General features: G+C 38.6%; 1 protein-coding gene across 1 annotated transcript; it reads left to right on the top strand.

Moving 5' to 3' along the window:
• The first annotated feature begins 671 nt into the window (after nt 1-671).
• On the top strand, nt 672-19,279 carry BOLL (boule homolog, RNA binding protein). Its single transcript, XM_036386923.1, has 11 exons — nt 672-689; nt 2,723-2,863; nt 6,412-6,503; nt 8,649-8,703; nt 9,144-9,210; nt 11,757-11,902; nt 12,436-12,507; nt 13,196-13,243; nt 14,290-14,415; nt 15,900-15,974; nt 19,253-19,279. Exons 1-11 carry the CDS (start codon nt 672-674, stop codon nt 19,268-19,270), a joined length of 858 nt encoding a protein of 285 aa, XP_036242816.1. The 3' UTR covers nt 19,271-19,279.
• The last annotated feature ends 1,090 nt before the right edge of the window (nt 19,280-20,369 follow it).

The following is a 20,369-nucleotide window of genomic DNA, read 5'->3' as shown; positions in this document are numbered from 1 at the left end:
TTGTTTTTCTCCCACAGAGGCCAGATGAAATGTGTTATCCTGTTTTCCTCCCCGTTTCACACCCTAGTTGGGAAGATAAACCCAGCTGGGATTCGCTTCCTCAGGTGATAGGGAAATTGCTGGAGGGAGGTTCCTGGGCTGACTCAGAGCTTCAAAGCACAGCTCCGAGGGGTGGTACCAACACCCTCCTCAGAACTATCACTGCGGGGAGCCAGCCAGGACCACCCGCCCTAGTGCTACCGCTGCCACGGTACCCGCGGGGAGCGCAGAGCAGTTGGGCCACCCGGGACCCCGCCGGGGCATCGGCACAAGCGGCTGGGGTTCTGGGCAGCGGAGCGGCCGCGAGCCCGCTCCGGGAGGTACGGGGACACCGGCAGACCCAGCAGGGCCTTGAGGCGGGGAGGTGCCGGGACAGAAGCACGCCTGGCCGCCCCGTCGCAGCGATCCCGTGAAAGTACTCGGGGACTGCGGGGAGAGGGATTTGAGAAAGAGATTTCTCCGCGGTAGTCGAGCTGAGGCGTGCGAGGGAACGGCCGCTCCGTCGCGCTGCGCCTCCCCCACCCGTTGCAGGCCCGTCCCCCGCGGGTGCCCGTCAGCTGGGCGCGAGGCGGAGCTGAGGAGCGCGACGCGTGCCGGGAACGTGCCGAGGGCCGAGGCGGCTGCGAGGACCGATGGATCCCGAGGGCGCGGTGAGGAGCCCGGCGGGGCCGCGGGGCCGGGCAGCCGCCCCGGAGGGCGGGCGGGCAGCGGGGCCGTCCCGCTGGGGCGCCCCGGCTCGCGCCCGCCCGCGCAGGGCCGCCATTTTGTCAGTGGTGGCCTCAGGCTGTGGAGAAGCCGCTGGCGGCCCCGGGTGTGCGGGACACGGTGCCGGGGCAACGGGGTCTGGCTCGGACCTTCTAGCACACGGACTTTGGAAAGCAGAGGTGTTTAGGGAAAGAAGTACGCTTAATCACCAGGCCTTCGTGGAGTTAGGTTGTCTGGCTGGGGGTGTGCTCAGTGTAAAGTGAATATTGCGATTCTGCTAACGAACAGCTGCCAGACGCACTAAGTAATCGATAAAAATACTGATGGATGTAAATATCCGTATTAATTGGGGAAATTGATAAAAAGGAAGTTTACAGAACAGTAGAAACAAATATTTAGGCAAGTGATGTGGTGATGGCACGTATTTGGTCTTTTAAATACTGTTTTCTTATTGCCACACTGAAGATAAAGAGGTGATTATTGCAATGCAAATTTTAACATGTAACACTTTAAACTCACTGGGATTTACCGTATTTACTATCGTGAGTTCATAAGTGGTGTGTTTAATTCCTCATTTCTTCCATTGGGGTATTTGCATTTGTGGCTTATTTTGATGTATCAGCTGTTAAAACACGTACAGAGAAAATGCAATTTGGCCTCTTTGAGGTACGGAATACGTTTTGGCTGTGCTGTCAACTGCTAATTGTTATAGTTGAATCCAGAAGTTTGTGTGCCGAACATAGTTGCCAGATGATTATACAGTTGGAGTTTGCGGTGAGAGATGGAGACTGTAACCTGTTTTGTCCTTCAGGAATTTTTTGCTGCAAAAACAAATCCTCTTGGGGACTGTAGTGGTTCCTTGCCTACTAGAGGTGGTGTTTGTTCAGGTTAGTGCTCTAGAGCATTCCCAGTAGGAGAGATGCATACTGGATTCTCTTGAACAGATTGGGTTAAAAGCCTCAGGTTTTCTTCTTCCCCAAGTGTATGTGTTTTAGTACATTTGGAAAGGACTTGTGTCTTCTCTAAAACTCAAATTGCATGAACTAAGCTGGATTTATTGTCTTTCAGATATCCATAATAATAGCGTTAACCCATTACTTAGAATTAGTAGGAGTAACTCTTAGGTAGCTAAAGAAGTATTAAATAATCCTGTTGGAGAAGTTAGTGACAATACTACACGGCTGCTTTCCAGTTATCATCTTCACAGTTAGGGTTGATTTTGTAAGGCAGTATTATTTTGTTTTGAAAAGAGTTTACAATTAAATTGTTTCACTGTTCACAAGTGTAAGCATGGTGGAACTTAAAACATCAGGCAGGCTTCACCAAATAATGGTTTCCATGACATCCCATTGTGTTATGCTCTTTTACTGGGGCAAGAGTAATCTGGTTGTTCTTCTGCAGAGGGAATTTCTGTTCGGCCCGCTGTGTTGTGTTTGTAGGCTGAGAGGATGTTGAATTAAAATACCAGTCTTCAAGACCTGTTCTCATCGGGTGTGTGGAGATTGTTGACTTCCTGTGGCAGAATTATGGGTGCTCAGAGCTTGGAAAATTAATCAGAGGCTGTTGCAGAGAATAGACTTGTGTAGATGTGTGTGAGAGCACAGATTGAGCTTAAAATGTCCATTCTGTATAGGTTGAAAATAAGGGCTTCTAGTAGCGAGAAGATATGTTGTATAATAGAATTCATAACCAGAAATTCATGCCGCAGGGTGCTTTGCAAGTTGAACCAAGATTGGTGTCCTATTTGGAAGTGTTTAACATTGGACTTCAGACCATAGTGTATTCACCAGGTTACAGAATTGATTAAGATTGAGTTTGTGTTTAAACACTGAGCTACATTCTGAATAAAAATACATGGTTAATGTTCAATATCTGCTGTGCCTTCTGAAAAATTCTCTATGTATTGTCTGTTGAGAGTTGTTTCATTTACTGATAACTAATGAGTAAGATTTTGAAAATGTTTTCTTTCAATCAGCAGGCCACTGATCAGATGCAAACAGAATCTTTACCTTCATGTCCCAACACTGTGTCACCGGTGAGGTTAAACAATCTGATCGGTTCTCCAAGGTTCGGAACAGTTACCCCAAATCGTGTCTTTGTTGGAGGAATTGATTTTAAGGTATTCTTCCTTCTTTTTGCTGTTAAATTATAATTTATAACAGTATAAAAATCAACAGGGAAAAAAGAGAGACGCAGTCATGTGTATTTGTTTTGTTGGTAAGTCCTCTTCACTTTAATAGCCAAACCTACAGTAGAGGATAAAGCTTTAAGCCTTGATTTCCATAACAGTCCTACAAAGCTGACTCTGTACACCTAGCTGCTAGAAGCTTTTGATATACCAGTTCTTCAGAGTTTTCTTTTTTCAAAATAAATAGCTTTGTTATCAGCAGAGCTGATGGAAGAAAAACATGTAGAACGTTTTGTTTCTGTATACCACTTAGTGTAATTTAATAAACTGTCACAATGTTTCATATGGCCAGTGGAGCAAACCTCAGTGGCTTTTGTTCCTCTAACACTTCTGGTTCACACAAACAATTACAGTGTGCATATTCCTCACCATAGTAATTTTCTTAAAGGCAAGAGTTTGTTTTTAAAAGAAGTGTGTAAGCTTTTCTGGGTAATTTGCAGTATTGATCTTAATTCCTAGAATGCTTGTGCCTTTTTGTGTTCCCTAAAATCTTTAAATAGCAGTGAACATTGGGCCACTCTCACCTGTGGAAACTCAGCACATCACTCTGGATGTCCAGAGTTACTGAGAGAACCCTTGGGGGGGGGGGGGGGGGGGGGCTCAGAAATCCTGGAATGTTGCCAGGAGTGCCTGGTGGCTTGACTTCGATCCCTCTAGGGATGTGCCACCTGTTTGAGGACGTGAGAGTCACTTGGGAGTGAATGGTGCAGGAATGATGTATTTACAGGGTGAGATATAGATTCTAGGGTTTTGGTACAGGGGGGTTATGGAGACAAGATGGAGGGATCAGGGCGTGTCTCATCCTTCTTCTTTCTTCTTGTCATCCATTTTCTGTGGTGATGTTGGCACTTGGGGATTGGTCCATGGTGAAGGTGCACTTGCTAATACGGGTGAAAGATATTGGGAAATAAAGGTAAATATGATGTATGTAGTTTTTAGTATAAAAAGACACGACCGCCCCGTGGGTGGTCAGAGTGCCCTTGGCTGCCTTGCAGGTCAGACCTCTGCTGGGCAGAAAGAAAATTCTGTAGATAAGAAATAATAAGCAATCTGAAGACCAAAAAACTGAGGAGTCCATACTCGTCCTCTGAAGTGTGGGCTGCCCCAGAACCACCCTGCGTGTGTCTGGGCAGAGACAGACAGCCAACCGGACACTCACCTTGTTCAGTTGCTTTTAACATTTGTGATAAGCTTAAGGTTTTTTCTCTCTTCCCCCCTTAGATAACTAATTAAGCCACTGACTTTTGCAAAACGTGCTTAGCTTCCTTAGCTGTTGCTTTGTTCCCACCAAGAGTATTTTCTCTGCATCAATCCTCCTAGGCTGAGACCTTCTGAGTACTGGCTCATTTGAAGAGGAACAAGAATTGACAATTCACTCAGACTATTTTACATAACAAGTGCAAGAAATTCCAGAATCTTCTATTTTATTTGGCAGAGATAATTCAAACAGAGGGGTTCATATTCTAAGATGTACTGGACCTTCAGTACATTTAGACTTCACATTTAGTGGCACAGTAGCTTTTTGCACCAATAGTAAGCCAATTTCTGGAGCTATAAAAAGACTTCTCTTGCACTCTTCTGTCTTCACTGCAATTTCAAAGGTTAAAATACTTTTCTGTCTAACATCAACATTTTTATTAATTATCATACTTATTGTTCATTTTGAAGGGTCTCTTGACTTGGTTCAGTTGCTGATACTTCAAAATTTATTATGAAATTGTATTTTCAACAGCAGTTTAAGCATGTTTGTAATCATAAAGAGGATGGAGTTTTTTTGTAGAGGGGTGAGGAAATAGAAGAGATGAAACCTCTTTAGCCATTTTAGTTGCTTTTCCATTTGGTATGATTCTTTATATCAAACACAGCCTTAAATTTCTGATCTAATCCTCATAGGGTTTATATGTCAGGCTTGAATTGCTTTCTGTTGGCAATCTCATGGCAAAAAGTATTGGTATTTTTGGCATTTTTTTTAAGCCAAAGGTCTTATTCAAGTCACTTGGGGTGATGCAAACGCTGTTGACTCCATTTTTGTGGGAAAGGGAGACAGTTAATCAACAAAAACTTACTTGCTTTCTAACAAGTTCTTTTATGATTTTGCCATTTTGTCTATCACCATGGCAGTGATTCCTGTTTGCAAGAGGAAACACCTGGTCTCTCAAATTTAGAGAAACAATTCAGCAAGGGAAGTGAGAGTTGGGAACATTTTCATCTTGGTCTGATGATGCATCTTTAGTGGTGCAGGCCATGTGTCACTGACAAAGGCTAATCCTAAGCCTTTACCCTCCTTAAAGAATCTGACAAGGGCCTCTGTATTATCATAAGCAGGAAAAGGCAAGTCCTGAATGTGTTTCTACTAAGTTTCTAAATATTATGTTTGCATAGATGCTTGCAGATTTCACTGTGCATCTTAGAACAGCATTTCCTTCTTATTCTGCATTAATGCAGTGCTCTGCATGTAAACCTTTGTCTTTCCAAATTCATAGTTCTGCGTAGCAAGCCCTTATGTCCTTGGGTAGTACTTTGGGCACTGATCAATTTCAGACTTGGATGAGGCACATAAACCTTTGATGTGCTGGAGAGGATTCCCTACATTGTATACAAACAATCAAAGTCATTAACTTAGAAGTAAACCAGTGCTTGGTATACTTGAAGGTAAGGAGGAGTATAGATGAGGGGTGTGTGCATATGACTGTGCTTCTCCCAGTGTTAGGTGTAGCATTAACTAAGGGCTATACAGAATAAAACTTAAAACTCAAGAGTGATGCTTACTGCATCATATGTGATATACATTGTAAAAAAATATTCATAGAAGGCAGAGGAGTGTTCACAAAGCTTAGGTGAGTCTTTACATTAGAAAGTTGTTTTATTCCCTGCATACTTGGAAGGGGGCAGTTGCTTCCAAGTTGACTTGGACCACTCTCCACTGGAATAACATTTTCTTTCTTACAATGGGGAGTTTGTATTGTGTGCTTGTATGTATTTGCAGACTCTCATGTTAAAAACACTTCAGAAGGAGGGATAATGGTATATTCAATGGATTTGACCACTAAATCACTGTGGTTTAGGGGGATTTATGTTGCCTGTGTATATCTATATGCTCTGTTGTATTGCAGTTGAAAATATGGCAGTGATTCTTTGTACTGTAAACTGCTCTAGCGTGTAATTAACAGAAAATAAAGTTTGGATCTAGTACACCTGCTTCATTGATCTTAACTGTAAAAGGACAGTTGTTACATAAATCTACTAATGAGAAGTTTCTAGAATTACTGTTGAATAATTAATGCAGTAGTTAAGTGGGCCCTGAGGCTCATACTTACTCATTCTTCTGTCTTCATAAGCAGGGTTATAATTAGTTTGTAGCAAACTTCATCCAAAGTACATCCATTAATAGTCTTTAGGTAAACATTGAACTAATTAATTGAATAACTATGCAAACCAACTTTTCCTTTTTTTTTTCCCCTCTTGATTTACTGTACTAGACTAATGAAAATGACCTGAAGAAGTTTTTTGCCCAGTATGGCAGTGTGACAGAAGTGAAGATAATAAATGACAGAGCTGGAGTATCAAAGGGGTTAGTATAGTAGAATAAGTGTATTGTGGAAATTGAAAATAACAGAAAGCTGACCATAGTAAATTTCCTTTTTATAGTTCACAATATTTTATCACTGATGTTTCAGTTATTCCATGTGTGTGAAAATCTGTTCTTGCCCTTTAATATCTCTATATAAATGTCTCCAATTTGCATAACTAAAACTCTTAGTCATGTTGAGATGAAACTGTGTGTAGCTAGGACAGAATTAATAGTTTCCATTTTTTCAGTTTTTCTTAGTGACTATTACTTAAGTAGATTATCATAGCAAGGTTATTTAGTTATTAAATATATTTTTATTACTGAAAGCAAGTATGGAAAGGAGCCTAAAGTGGAGGAAGAGCTGAGATACACCTGATTGTGCTGGAGTGCATGGCAGTAACAGATTTTTGTGTGAAGATTTTTGGAACAGCAGCATAGGGGACAAATCTGATATTAAATCATGATTATGTACAATGGAGACTGAGACCGGAAGTCACCAGTAGGAGAAATGACAAAGAACAAATACAGAGAAATATTAAGATTGCATGGTGAAATTATTGCTGCAACCCAAAGGAAGGTGATGTCAATAAGGTGGGGAAGTGCACTGCCAGAGAAGGGAGGAAAAAGGGCTGAAGCAAAAAGGAGTGTGCATGAGAGTTCACCTCTAAAGTTCTCTCCTGAGGAGTAAGGACAGTTTAATGCTGTCAGAGCTTAACATGTGTCAGCAAGTTATGTGCTGAGCTGCAGCTCTTGGCACAGAGTGCACTTGCATGACTTCAGGAATTTGGTCCAGATCTGTCACCAAGCCTCTTGCCCTTTTAGTAAACTCCAAGAAGTTCCAAGAAGTATCTGGAAATTGCATGTGTGTGTCCATATAGTCCATAATAATTATGCAGTTGTGATTACCAACATATGTCTCACAGCACATCTGTTGGAAAATAATTACTTTCCATGCTGTTAGGATTTCTACTGAACTCCAAGCACAGGCTTTGTTGCTTCTGCTTGACAAATGATTTTAAAAACTTACAAGTTTGTGATTACATCTATTAGTTTATTATCCAGACAGTGTACAGAATGAAAATTCTGTGTAGGTAACGTCCCAAGCAGGAGAATAATTTGTCTTCTTTGAACTTGGAAATGTTTCCAGTTAAGAGATGCCAATACAAGAAAAGCCCACAAATTTGAAAGTACAGCTTTATTGAAGTTCTGTTTTAAAATTAACATACAAATGCTCACAAAGAATGATAACCTTGTATTGCAAAATCTGATCTGCTGGCAGGAGGGGTAGGAGCTCATACCTTCTGTAATGTGACCCTGAGAAATGAGCCATGACCCTAACAAACCATGTGCACAAAAATACACATTTCCTAAATTTCAAATATTTTTGAAATCTGTGAAGTCAGATTTATTGGAGGGGGAGGAAGGTTTTTTGGGTTTTTGTATGTATGTGTTGTATACATTCAGATACTTACTTTGCACTGGCAGTGCCACCAAGATTACTCTGGGAATGAATTGAAGGGATTGGAAAAGCAGGAGTTCTGAGTGGAAAGCCTGTTTGATTTATTGCAGCAGTTAGAAGGGGTATTGTAAAAGATATGCTATGTCACAAAGTATGAGAATTGCTTCATCCTTGATCTCCACAGAACTCTTTTTAATGCTAATCCTGTTAAGAATTACAGGAAAATTCACAGATAATGGCTGCATCACTGCTTTTTTGAGAACTCAGTTTAAAATAGTGGATTGTGTTTGTGGCAGTGGGGAGCATTCACAGTTGTTGCTGAAGTAAGTGGGAGCTGTACTATGAATTACAGTATAATATTAACTTGGAAAAAATCCAAATGTCTCATCTTTGGTCACCTCAAGAAGTGAAAGGTTTAGATCAAAATCTTTTTTTAATAGCAATGAAGGAATTTAGGGCATAGGCTAACAAGAACAGCTGGTCATTCTTGGTAGTATATTGCCACATACTTGAATGTAATTAAAAAGATGCTAAGAATGCAGTTGTTAATTCAATCTTTACTTCTAGGGTTGTTGCTTTACCCATTAATTTGCCTTGTAATGCCACTTGTAGTGTACATCAAGTAAGTATGTGCTGTGTTTGTAAATACAGACTTTAGAGGCTGAGCTGCTGTCATTTTTGTTTAGGTATGGCTTTGTTACGTTTGAAACCCAAGAAGAGGCACAGAAGATTTTACAAGATGTAAGTGACAGTCCCCATTATATTTGTCTCTTAAATTAATTAATTGATTTTGTACTAGGCCTGAGTACTCTGGTCCTCTGTTTGCCAAGTTGCATTTGAAGATAAGTTTGGTCTGATAGTTAAAATGGTTTAAAGAGATCTAATATAAGATTTTTCTTGTATGAAATTCTGATCATCCTCTGATTTTTTTTTTTTTTGTCCTACTCTTCTATTTTGAATAATGTGTCTAGAACTTCCTTTTATGTTGCAGTCTACTAACTATGTGTTAGTGTTAAAAACAGACCTTGAGGAATTTCACCAGGTTCCAGACACATATCCTAGGATCTGGTTTCAACATAACTGCTCTCATGCTCAAGTGTCTAACCTACTAAGTTAGTTTTCACTTCTCAGATACCTAGATCTGTGTAGAAAATAATAAAGTCTTATTTCTTTAATTCTAGGCTAAAAAGCTCAACTATAAGGATAAGAAATTGAATATTGGACCAGCAATAAGAAAACAAGTGCGGAGTCCTAATGCTCGTATGTATTTTTACTTGCATTTGTGTATTGTCAATGTGAATAGACGTTTTTAACCAAGATGTACCTGGTCTTGCACTGCATTAATGTTGTGCGTGGCACGTGCTCAGAATGGTTTGCAGTGGAAGCAAATACATGCAAGTGGAAATGTTGAAATAAATAGATTTATGGTGTCTTGGTTCTTTTATCTCTCAGTGTGTTGTTTCTTTTACTTTATTGGAGAGAATTACCTATCTAGGAACAAATTGAATGGAAGTTCAAGTTGCCTGACAGAATCTTAAATCTAAACATTCAGTGTGTCCTCACAGGTTCTACAGGATAAAGCAGGCTCTGCTGGTTAGTGGCGTTGTTATTCATTGATTATTTTCTGTTATTAAAACCCATTAGGATTGTTGCATCTTGCTTTCTTCTGTAGAAACCATAAGGAATGTGTGGTTGTAGTCCCCACTCTCTTCTTGAGCTGTTTGTTCTAAGATACTGGATGGATACTGAAAATGTAGGCTATAAACCACCAACTTTTAAGAAGAGATCTGTCAGTTGTCTTCAGTAAGGGCTGTGTGTCAGAAATGTAAAATAGATTTCTTTTTTAAGTGCAGCAGGCAATGAAGTGTACTTTGGGACTTGGCTGCAGTATTTGTCCTATGGTGCCTTTTGGAACAGTTAGGAAAAACCCATCCTTTTGCTCATCTTCATTCTGAGGCCAGAATACAGAAGAATGTTGATTTAATTCTGAAGCTCTCTTTAGTTTGTCAGGCTCTGTTATTAGTGGTTCACGTATACACGGCTGCTGTTGGTGCAGACACGCTTGCTGAAGACAGGAAGTCTGCCTCCTCCCCTGCTTGTGCCCAAGTATGCCCCTTTCCCTTGTGTAAGTGTATGGGTTATCATTTGCCATGGGGAAACGGAATACTTGTTCCAAATGTATAGTTTCTTTGCTCTAGAAATTATTCAGTATGATCTTTGCTCAGTCATCATCATGAGATTGTATGCCATTTTCTTGCTATGCTTTATTTCACTTTCCATCTTTGACTTGTATTTTCTCAGTTGTGCTGCCTGACTTGTGGGAGTTCCTTCCTCTGACTCTTCTAATGAATGTGTAAATTGATAGAAAAGGGGCATATATCTGTTTTAATTGAGACATGAGGCAAAAGAGGGGTAACCAAAAATCTTTAAAAAAAGCTTTTCAAAGAAAGCTGCTGCGTTCTTTTGAGATCTTTATTTGTAGACCTGTTCAACTCCCTGTTGTCTCTCATACCTAGGATAGATCTGTGATATAGGATCATATTGCCATCCAGATGCTTCCTAGGGCCTGGTTTCAGTAAGTCTGTTCTCATGCTCAGTGTATCTGCCACCAGAATGCTTTGTCCTACTGCAGCTCATCTTGGATTTATGAAGCCAGAACACCTGGACTTAAAATGTCACTGTAGAGCTGTGGGTTCCATCATATTCCACAGAATTAGAGAGCTGGACAATTAACTGCTGTCCTCTGTAGCCCACATATATAGTGCTTGTCTTTCCTACTGTAGAGCAAAATTATTTTTAGCTCTTCTGTCATAGGATCATTTGGGATGAGAGCTTTGACCATAATTGGGAGAGCCACTTGGTTTGCTTTTCCCCAGCATCAAAATGTATTTTTTCATCGGTGAATTTTCTGCGTTTGATGAGGAAGATTTCCTTTTTCTTTGCCAGAGATTTACTCAACACTGGCAGAAAGTTTGTGCAATTACTTGGTGGCTAGTGGACAGGATTGTTGGCCATGGGATTGTGTTGATCTCCTCATCTGAGATAGCAGTAAGTGCTATTCTAGATTGCTGACTGGAGCTAAAACAGCCTTTAGCTTTCCTAAGGTGTGCTTAACGTTATCCTAACATCGTAGCCTGTCTATGGATAATCTATCATCTGTGTTGTATCCAGGTGTCTTAAGGCTTTTCTAGGAATTAGTCAAACTCTTACTATCAATAAAAGCTCTTGAATCTCTGTGGGACCCTTCTTGGTCATCATCCACTGAGCATTCTGGTTATCTCTGCAGTGTTTTGTCTGTTCATAAAATGGCACTTCATTTATGAAGTGTTTTTTGGGGTGGTTTTTAAGTGGTGGTTTTTACCTTTGCAAGGCAAGATAAAAAATTAAAACTTACTTAGTGATGTTGTTTATATTGTCTTCTTCCTGATTTTTTTCTGTACATGTTACTATTTTGTGATTTCATCTTCAGCTACAGAATTAATTTTGTCTTTTTTTCTCTCCAGAAATCTCCCCATATTATGCATTGTGTTTAATTATTTGTACGGATGTCATCTTCAGCAGCCTTTCCCATCTAGCTCTGGAGACATCCTGTGGCCATCTGCTTTCATGATCGTGTTTGAGAGGGAATTGAGATGGCATTAGACAGGCTGCTCCATGTTCCTTCCTTTGAATGTTTTCTTTCTGTGAAGATCAAAAGTGATCTTCTCTTTTTTTCATGGTATACACATCTGAAAAAAATTATTTACAAGTAAGTTTTTAAATATTTATTCCAGGTTCTGCTGTGACACCACAAGCTGGTACAATGTATGCAACTACTGCTGTATCACCAGAAGCTGGTACAATGTACTTGACCACTTCCAGTGGATATCCATACGTTTACCATAATGGAGTGGCTTATTTTCATACATCTGAAGTCTCTCCTGTTCAGCAGCCATGGCCGGTAAGGAATTTATTTTGATACTTATGCTTTTCTATGGACCAGGCTAGCTGCAGTGTCTTCAAGTCCCTTCTGCTTTATTTTCTTCAGTTATGCCTCATTCTAGATGCTTAATTGACTTCCTTATATTAGACTTTATTTTGTGTTGCTTGGTTGTTTGTTTTTTTGTTTTAAATAACACTTCAGTTTATTGTGCTTTTACAGAGCACTTTTCCTTTGGTGTGACCTACTGAACAGGACAGTTCATAATCAGTCTGGGCCTTGCCCCAGGAATAAGTTCTACTGTCTCTAGACAGTGATGGCCTACTGCTTTCTAGGAAGGTGTGAGTGGGTATGCCAGAGATTTTTGTTTGATCTAACATAGGCTGTTAGAGACACTGGACTTGAAGCAGTTTGGGTGTAGGTTAAAATTTTGTGAATCATTTTCAAAAGGGGGGGGCGTGGTTCAGTATCGTAGTACTCCAGAGCTGTGTGTAATAAGAGTGACAGTTGATGAAATTGCTGCATTAAGATTTGTAACTTCTTTTCTTTTGAAGTCTCGCTCTGTTTCCAGTTCACCTGTGATGGTTGCTCCACCTGTTTATCAGTCTCCTACGTACCATTATCAGGTATCTGTTTGAAAATGATTTTCAGACCATCACTAATCCTCCAGCCATGCAGTACTATTTGCAGCACTGTCCCAGGTCTGTTTATTCTTAGGAGATAGTTCGTAATAGTAGTGTGAAACATATTTTAATTTCATTGAAGACTTTTCAGTAGAATACAGTTTATTTTGCTATGTAACTACATGAAAGTTTAATAAGTTACATTTTCTTTTGTAAAGACAAAAAAAGATTGTTGCAGGACAGCTGGCTTATCGTCTAAGCCAGACTCCTGCTTAGAGTAGGGCTGGTTAGATCAGGGTTCTTGGGTACTTGTCCAGTTGGGTTTCAAGTAGCTTCAATGATGAAGATTCCACACAGTGTTTCTGGAGAGCCTCTTCCTATACTTGACCCTTCTCACAATAAAGACCTTTCCCTTAAAGGCACATTTTTTACTGGTCCAGCTTGGATCCATTGATTCATGTGCTCTGAGCATCTCTGTTGAGAACCTGACTTAAGTTTTTGAAGTTTATGAAATGGTCAAGTTGGAGGCTGAGTGGAAATATATAAAACCATGTTCCTGAGTAATTTGGAGCTTAATGAAAATCGTATTTCCTCTTTTTAGTTAAGAATTAATTACAGATTTGACAATAGTAGTCATTCTGTGTGTATTTGTTCTTTACCACATTAGTGACAGCTTCTTGTTCAATTTTAGGCACCAACACAGTGTCTTTCAAGTCAGTGGCAGTGGTCTGTTCCACAGGTAAATACAGGTTGTAGTTGCAGCATTTTACCATTACTTTTCACCTAGTTTGAAGGTTTGCTGTGCTTATCTAAGAGTGAGATATTCACAACTTGGTTGAAATTAGTATTAATTGCTATGTTTTAGCCATGTATTTACAACATTTACTGCTACAATGGAAGGGATAAAGTAACATCTGTTGAAGCATTAAATATGAGTCTGATGTAGAGAAAACATCTTCCCTTCCATTTAGCAAAATATTTGTATCAAATTAGCTAACAAATTCTTTAGAAGCAGTTAAAAACTACCAAATTTCACCTGATTAAAGAAGCAGATATTAACTTACTAATTAACTGACAACTCTGACATTTCATAGGGGTAGAGTTATCAGGAGCATGTGGACACACATTGGGTATAATTAGACCCAGGCCCTTGAAGTAGGAAGAAGTTATTGTTAACTTAGTCATTTTGTGGGGAGAGTTTATCTGTTTTGTAAAAGAGCAGCTTAATATGGAAATCTGAACACTTGAGGAACTTAGTGTTTGAACCTGAAGGGAGGACCAAGTCTCTTAAGCTTGAGCTGTTGCAATGCAGTCTCATTACTTTAATAGCAGCCAGCTTTGTCCAGTTATGGTCTGTTCCACTCTAATAGATCAATCCACTGCTTTGAAATCAGGATGCTGAATTACAGAGATACTCTAATTAATTTAAAACAAAAAACTTGTTTTGCTAGTGTAACTGTTGCAAAGGAAAATTTAACTCTTGTATGTTTCTGTGATTTTGAGATTAAATGTGAATTTTACAAGTTTTAGGATTTTGCAATGCTCTCCAAAATGTGAATAAAATCTGAAAACCACATAAAATTAAAGGACTTTTTTTTCCTCCAACTACCTGGCCTTTCTATCCACTTCCCTCTCATTTAGTCTCTTTAGGTTATCAAAGATTAATTTGACACTTTAAAATAAAGCTTTATATTTTGTTTATATGTAGCAAAGACTGTAAAATAAGCTCTTCTATTTATCCTGCTTAAATTACAAAATTTATTAGAATAATGTGTTTTATTTCAGTCTCCTACCTCTTCACCTCCACTTCTGTACCTGCAACCATCTGAAGTCTTTTATCAGCCAATAGGAATTAACCAGGAAGGTGGATGTATATCTCCACCTCTCCTAATGGAAGCTGCAGTTCCTGAGGTATTATAAAAAATGCAAAAAAATGTGCTGAAAACTAAAGTACTTATTTGTGATTGAAAAATACAATCTTTTATTTTAAGCACTGGCTATTAGAGCAGTGAGGTCAACTGTTCTGGTACGTATGTTGATGTTAAATAATTTCAGGTGTCCTCAAGTTAGAACTTCTATTACTGTGTAGGAGAATGCTTTGATTCTGAAATATTTTAGAGAGTCACAAATGTATTGCAGACAGCAATATAAGGACTTTTGAATTGGTTTTGTGTGCAAGTAATGTTTAAATAAAATGGGCGTTCATTCTTTGGAATGTTGGGTTGAATGTCCCTGAACCACAATATTTTTCTAAAGTAATTCTTCTCTGAGTAGAAGCTTGTTTCTAAATATTCTGATGATCTGAATTAATTAAGAGTGCTTTATTATACTTTAAAAATTTCTTAAGCGTTAGAAATGTTACTGGTATAGAATCAAAAAACTGTAAGCAAAAAAACTTAATCATTCAATCAATCTCTTCATGATTGGATATGAAAAATGATAGTAGATGGCTACAGGAAAAACTGAATTACACACATTTTCACTTTGGTATTAATTGGTACTCCTCAAACAATTGTTCCTCATGAACAGGGAGGCCAAAATAGATGTTAAATTAGGACATCTAATTAATAATACTAGTAATCAAGTATGGTTCCAAAAGTAAATGGGTGTTTTATTCCCACAAGAGAAATTCCAAAACTGGTATTTCAGACATCTGAAGTGGAAAATTCTGACATTCTGAAGTAATTTAATTTCCCTACAAAGGTACTGAATAACACAAGGCTTGGGTTATGGGGATTTTTCTTCCTTTCTGAAGGTGCATATATCTTGGTATATATTTTATAATAATAATAATATTATTAACAGTACTATTTTACCTGTACTATTTCATGATTTTGATATAAAGGTGTACAAAGATCTGAAATCCATGAGCACTAAGAAGATAGTTGAAATTATTTAAAGAATATTTGGATGTTATGTGCTCTTGGTTTACAGGTACAAATTGCCTACAGGTAGGCAATTTGTTCACGTTAAAGGAAGCAGTGTGTCAAATTTCAGAGGAATGGTGTAAAATTCCAAGAGTAGTCAGTATTACTTGTATGTAAATATTTTATTAGTATGATACTGCTGGGAATTACATTTTTGATGTGCTAGTCTACACATTTAAACACTGTTTCCATTGGAACTGAGTGAAATTTGTAATAGAGAAGCTGCTACTTCTGTCAAGGAAAGTGACACCGATTTGTGACACTGATTTAAGAGAAACTAAGTTTACTAAACTTTGCTCGTCAGTGGGGCGAACATAGATTTAAATATTGAAATTGTGTTTTAAAAAAGTCAGTAGTTCAGCCCACAATTTGAAGTTTTAAGGATTCTAAATTCATATGAAAGGCTTAAAAAATGTAACATTGTGAAACAAGCTTTTGTGCTAATTTTTTGTATTTTTTTTGTATCAGCTGTATTCTGATCATGGAGTTCAAACACTACATCACCAGCCCTATGTCCAGAGTCACATAGCCATGCCTGCAGCTGTGAGTATCAAACCAAGATAGTTACAGCAAGCACAGCAGTATTGCTGTCTTTTTTCTTGAAGTAGTGACAGTAAGACAAGAGGGGAATGGTTGAAAAAGTCTTTTATTAATTAATTGGTCCATAAGGAAATGGGAAATATTGGAAACAAACTGAGGTTTTTCTTCAATTGAAGTTTTGTTACAGAGGGACAAACATGTTACTTGTTTTGGAACTTCTTGGAGAAGCTAAGAAGTCAAGACATGAGTAGTTATTTTAAGACTGAGCTACAAAGTAAACGGCAAATAAGAAACATTTTGAGAGAAAATGGTGAACCTTATTCAGCTCTTTAAGATGATGGTTACAAGTCCTTGTTGCTTTCTCTGGGTCTTTCCCTCTTATTCAGCCTTAGAAAAGCACCTCATGTTATGAAGAAATTTTGAAACACGGAGAATGAAAAGCTGTCCCAGTCAGTCACATCTGGGTGTTTCCTTGTGCACTTCTGATTTAGAAAGGCCATTTGAATATTATTCCATGTCACCTGGTGCAAGTTGTTGGATTTTTTCTGTTTCCAGTTTAAGGTGCTTTTACCTAAATTAATAAGGCTATTGACGCCATATATGAAATAATGTCCAAACTGATTTGCCTGATGACAGAGATCTAAAGTTGTCAGTTTCTTGATATTACGGCACTTACTCTTCTGTGAGGGCTGCTCACTCAGCTGCAAGTGGAAGACTAAACATGAGTGAATACAAGTCATGTTGTAAGCTCTCTTTTCCACATATTTTAAACTTATTTTACTTTTTACATTTTTCCAGACTATTGTGTAACAATATGTACTGGGTACTTCCAGCAGAGGGGGCTGTAACCCAAATGTTGTCTTGGAATAAAGTGCCCTCTATTTCTTGCTCGTTCTTTCCTGTTTTCTCAGAAGTCTTGTTACCTAGAATTAAAACTCCGCTCTGTTAAGATCTCAAGTAGATTCACAGGTAGTTAAACCCTTCCAAAGGCTTACTGAATTCTGATAATTTTATTCATTGCAGGTTGACGCTGAATAGTCTTTGTGGTTTAAGTTTTATTTATTTAGTTAGCTTCATTTACTAGTAATTAGTAGTTCTAAGATAGAACTTTCCCTTTAAAATTTTCATACTACCTTTTCACATACCACTTGGAGTTTGAATATGTTTCCCAGGTAATGAATATGATCAGCTTGTATTGTGTGTCTGTGGCTGAGCTCTCATCAATGATTGAAAAAGGCAAATGTTGGCAGCACACTGCTATGTGTTAGGCAAATGCTTGTGGTATTACCACCTGCTCCCCAGCTGCAGAAGGCAACTGCCTGGTGGCTGTAGTCTGCTTAAAATACCCCAACAAACATATCTGCTGCTTGAAAACTGCCAAGTGGTGGCAGTAGTAATGCCTGAAGTAATGGCTGTACCTTGGAGGTCATCTGCTAATTGCCTCTATTGCAGTGTGTATTCCCTGGGCAATTCCTGGGCTTTGACCTAGGAGCTGTAAGTCAGGTGTGGTGGGAGTGGGATGCTACAGCTGGTATCCAGGTATTTTTGACAGTTGTAGACTTCTTACAGCTTTCAAATGCAGCTCACAGCACATCGTTCTTTCTGTTCTACCATCAGTACAAATAGTAGTAACTATTGAGTTTTACCAACAAAATGCTATTTTTTAGTACAAAGTTTTTAATAGTGCTAATGAAAATTAAAAAACAACATATTCCAACTGCCAACTATAAATTATTTTGAGATCCAAATTTGGTATTTAAGATCAAGTTTGAATCAAAAATGCTAATCCTCTCCCTGTTGTTTGTATGTTTGCTAATGACATTGAATATATTTACTCGAAGCTTAATTCTTTTGGCAATTAACAGCATGTTCTCTTGATAAGCGTATGACTTCAGATATTCACGTCTGTACAAATGGATAAGGCTAACATTCATTCTCAAAGGCTGCCAGGTGATCCTTTTTTTCAGGAAGTGAGAAGATCTCTCATCTCTACTGGAGGTTTCAGATCATCTCCATATTAGAAGATGATATAGGAATGTTTTCATGTTTCCAAAGAGTATATGTTAAATAGTGTCTGGTAGCAAAAGTTACTTGGACCATAGTAACAGTGGAAACTTTAGTGAGGATTGAAATTTGTGATCTTTGATTTCAGGCCCAGGACAAATACCTGTGAATTAAGTTTTGGTTTTGTTAAGTGTTTATCTGAAGTTCTGAGGCATTGGCCCGGTAAATGTTAGTTGTATTTTTTGTGTGTTTATGAGGGAGACCCCTGAGGCCTGAGGAACTGAGCACACAATTGCAGTCTACAGAGTGAGCAAAGTGTAAAAGGTTTGGGCACATGGATGGAGTGGGTGGGTAGGGTTTGTTTTATTTTGTGCTTTTAGTTTGTTTTTTTGGTTTTTTTTTAATCTATCCTTTTGAGCTGCAGTGTCCCCTTTGGGAGGTAGGCATGGTTCTAGTCTCTTGCAGTTACTGCTTTTCCCATGGTTTGTGTCAAGCTGTGGTTTTGGGTGGCATCAACAGTACCAGACAAAGTGTCATTTGTGCTATAGTTCATGGATGCTTGCATTCAGATCATAGTGGCACATGATAGCCTTTGCACTGTGAGTGTTCTCTAAATTTAACTGAACATAGCACTGTTGTTCTCTGCAGGTAAGAGTAATAGGGGAATATTTGTGTTCAGTGTGTATAAGCCATATAAATATACATGTGTTTGTAAATGTTTGTATAGATACACATGCAGGTAGATTGATATAAATTGTGTCTATCATAACAGTTCTGGTGTAATCATTTGGGGAAAAGTTTAGTTATTTTATACTTGTACTGCATTATATTGTCTGATGTTCCATCTGAAGCAACAAAAATATTGCTGCATGTTTTCTGTATAGGTAAGTGAAATGGAAAGAGGCTAAGCCTTTTGTTTATAGATATGTTAGTCTAAGAAATGTGAATCTAAACTTCTAGTCATATGATTGCCAAGAGACTTGTCACTAGCTGCAGCTAGGTCTGTTGCCCCTAAAATGGCTATTTTAAACTCCACTTACTAATTGGATATTAACATGGAAAGGTACAGGAAGTGCATGCTTTTTCTCACATGATTTCATTCTGCGTCCTGTTTACAAACTTCTCTTTTCTGTTTGTTTGCTCTTACTTCAGTTTAGTGGGTTTTTTTCTTTTGCTTTCTCTTTGCTTGATGACCCTATGGAGAATTCACTATTAAACATTTGGGCCATTCTAGTGTATCTTTACTGATTAATTTTTTTTTTTTTTTTTGTGTCCAGTCCTTCCTGTGTGGCTGAGATCCATCATCACCATAAGAGCTAGCAGCTGCCAGTTGTGGCATTTGGGGTCAGTTGTTTCATTGCAATGCTTGCTATTTATGAATTAGTGAATAATAAGATGTGCTCAGATCTAGCACAGTGTGCAGCATCACTTGCCTGCTTCCTGCAGTTTGACACTTGCTAATAATTCTCTTCATAAACCAAACTCTATATAATCAGTGTCATTCATTCCTGGGATGGTAATGTATGTGTAATCTCCATTGTTTTAGTAAAATTGACTGAATTCTATATCGGTTTGGATTGTTTTCCTTCAGCAAGAATGAAATTTTCTGTACGACCAATGTATGATTCTTTTATTTCTGAAAACTGTTTTAATTCCCTTCTGACAAATTCCCTTTTTCCTCTCCCTATTTTGTGCAATTTCCAGTAGCTTGTGTTTATAGGGCTGTACTCTGGCAGGTGCTCAAGCATGCTTTTACTGTGAAAATGCTGCCTCTGTTGCTTACACTTTTTAAAAAATTAGGATTTTGATGAAAGGAGGCCTAGGGAAGAATATGCGTTTTGCGCATCTTAAAATTAGAGTAAATTTCTTACTTGATAGCCTTTAAACAGCTCACTGATTTGTAGCAGGTCCTTGCTGGATGTTAAGATGTGCCTATGATTTACCCCCAGCTGTGGCTTTTAAACAAATATTAGAAGCCTAGCAGTGTAAAACTGAGCATAATTTTCTCAGTAGACAAAGAGAATGTGTTTGTGTCCTACCTATACTAATAGGAGTTCAACTAAAGAAAAAGAGAAACGCGTTGGGGTTGAAATCCTGTAAAGTGGATATGAAAACTGAAGAGCATGGAATCTTGGAAGTTTTGAAAAGCAATGCACAACATGATGGGGAGTTAATAGCTGATGAAAAGAGACTGCTGTTTTGATTATAGTGGTTTGGATACCCTGACAGAGGCGTATGAACTGCAGCTGGTTGTATTAGGAAACCATCAGAGCCAGACAGGAGAGTAAAAAGTTAAATTTAACAAAACAAAAAAGAAGTTAGTGATGAAAAGGCCTGGCGTAAGAAATGGTTAGAAAAAAAGGACAATCTGAGTCTGTCATATGACATAGTTAA

Source organism: Molothrus ater, chromosome 7, assembly GCF_012460135.2.
Source record: "Molothrus ater isolate BHLD 08-10-18 breed brown headed cowbird chromosome 7, BPBGC_Mater_1.1, whole genome shotgun sequence".
In the NCBI taxonomy this organism is placed as follows: domain Eukaryota; kingdom Metazoa; phylum Chordata; class Aves; order Passeriformes; family Icteridae; genus Molothrus; species Molothrus ater.
This window is presented reverse-complemented; position numbering and strand designations above follow the sequence as displayed.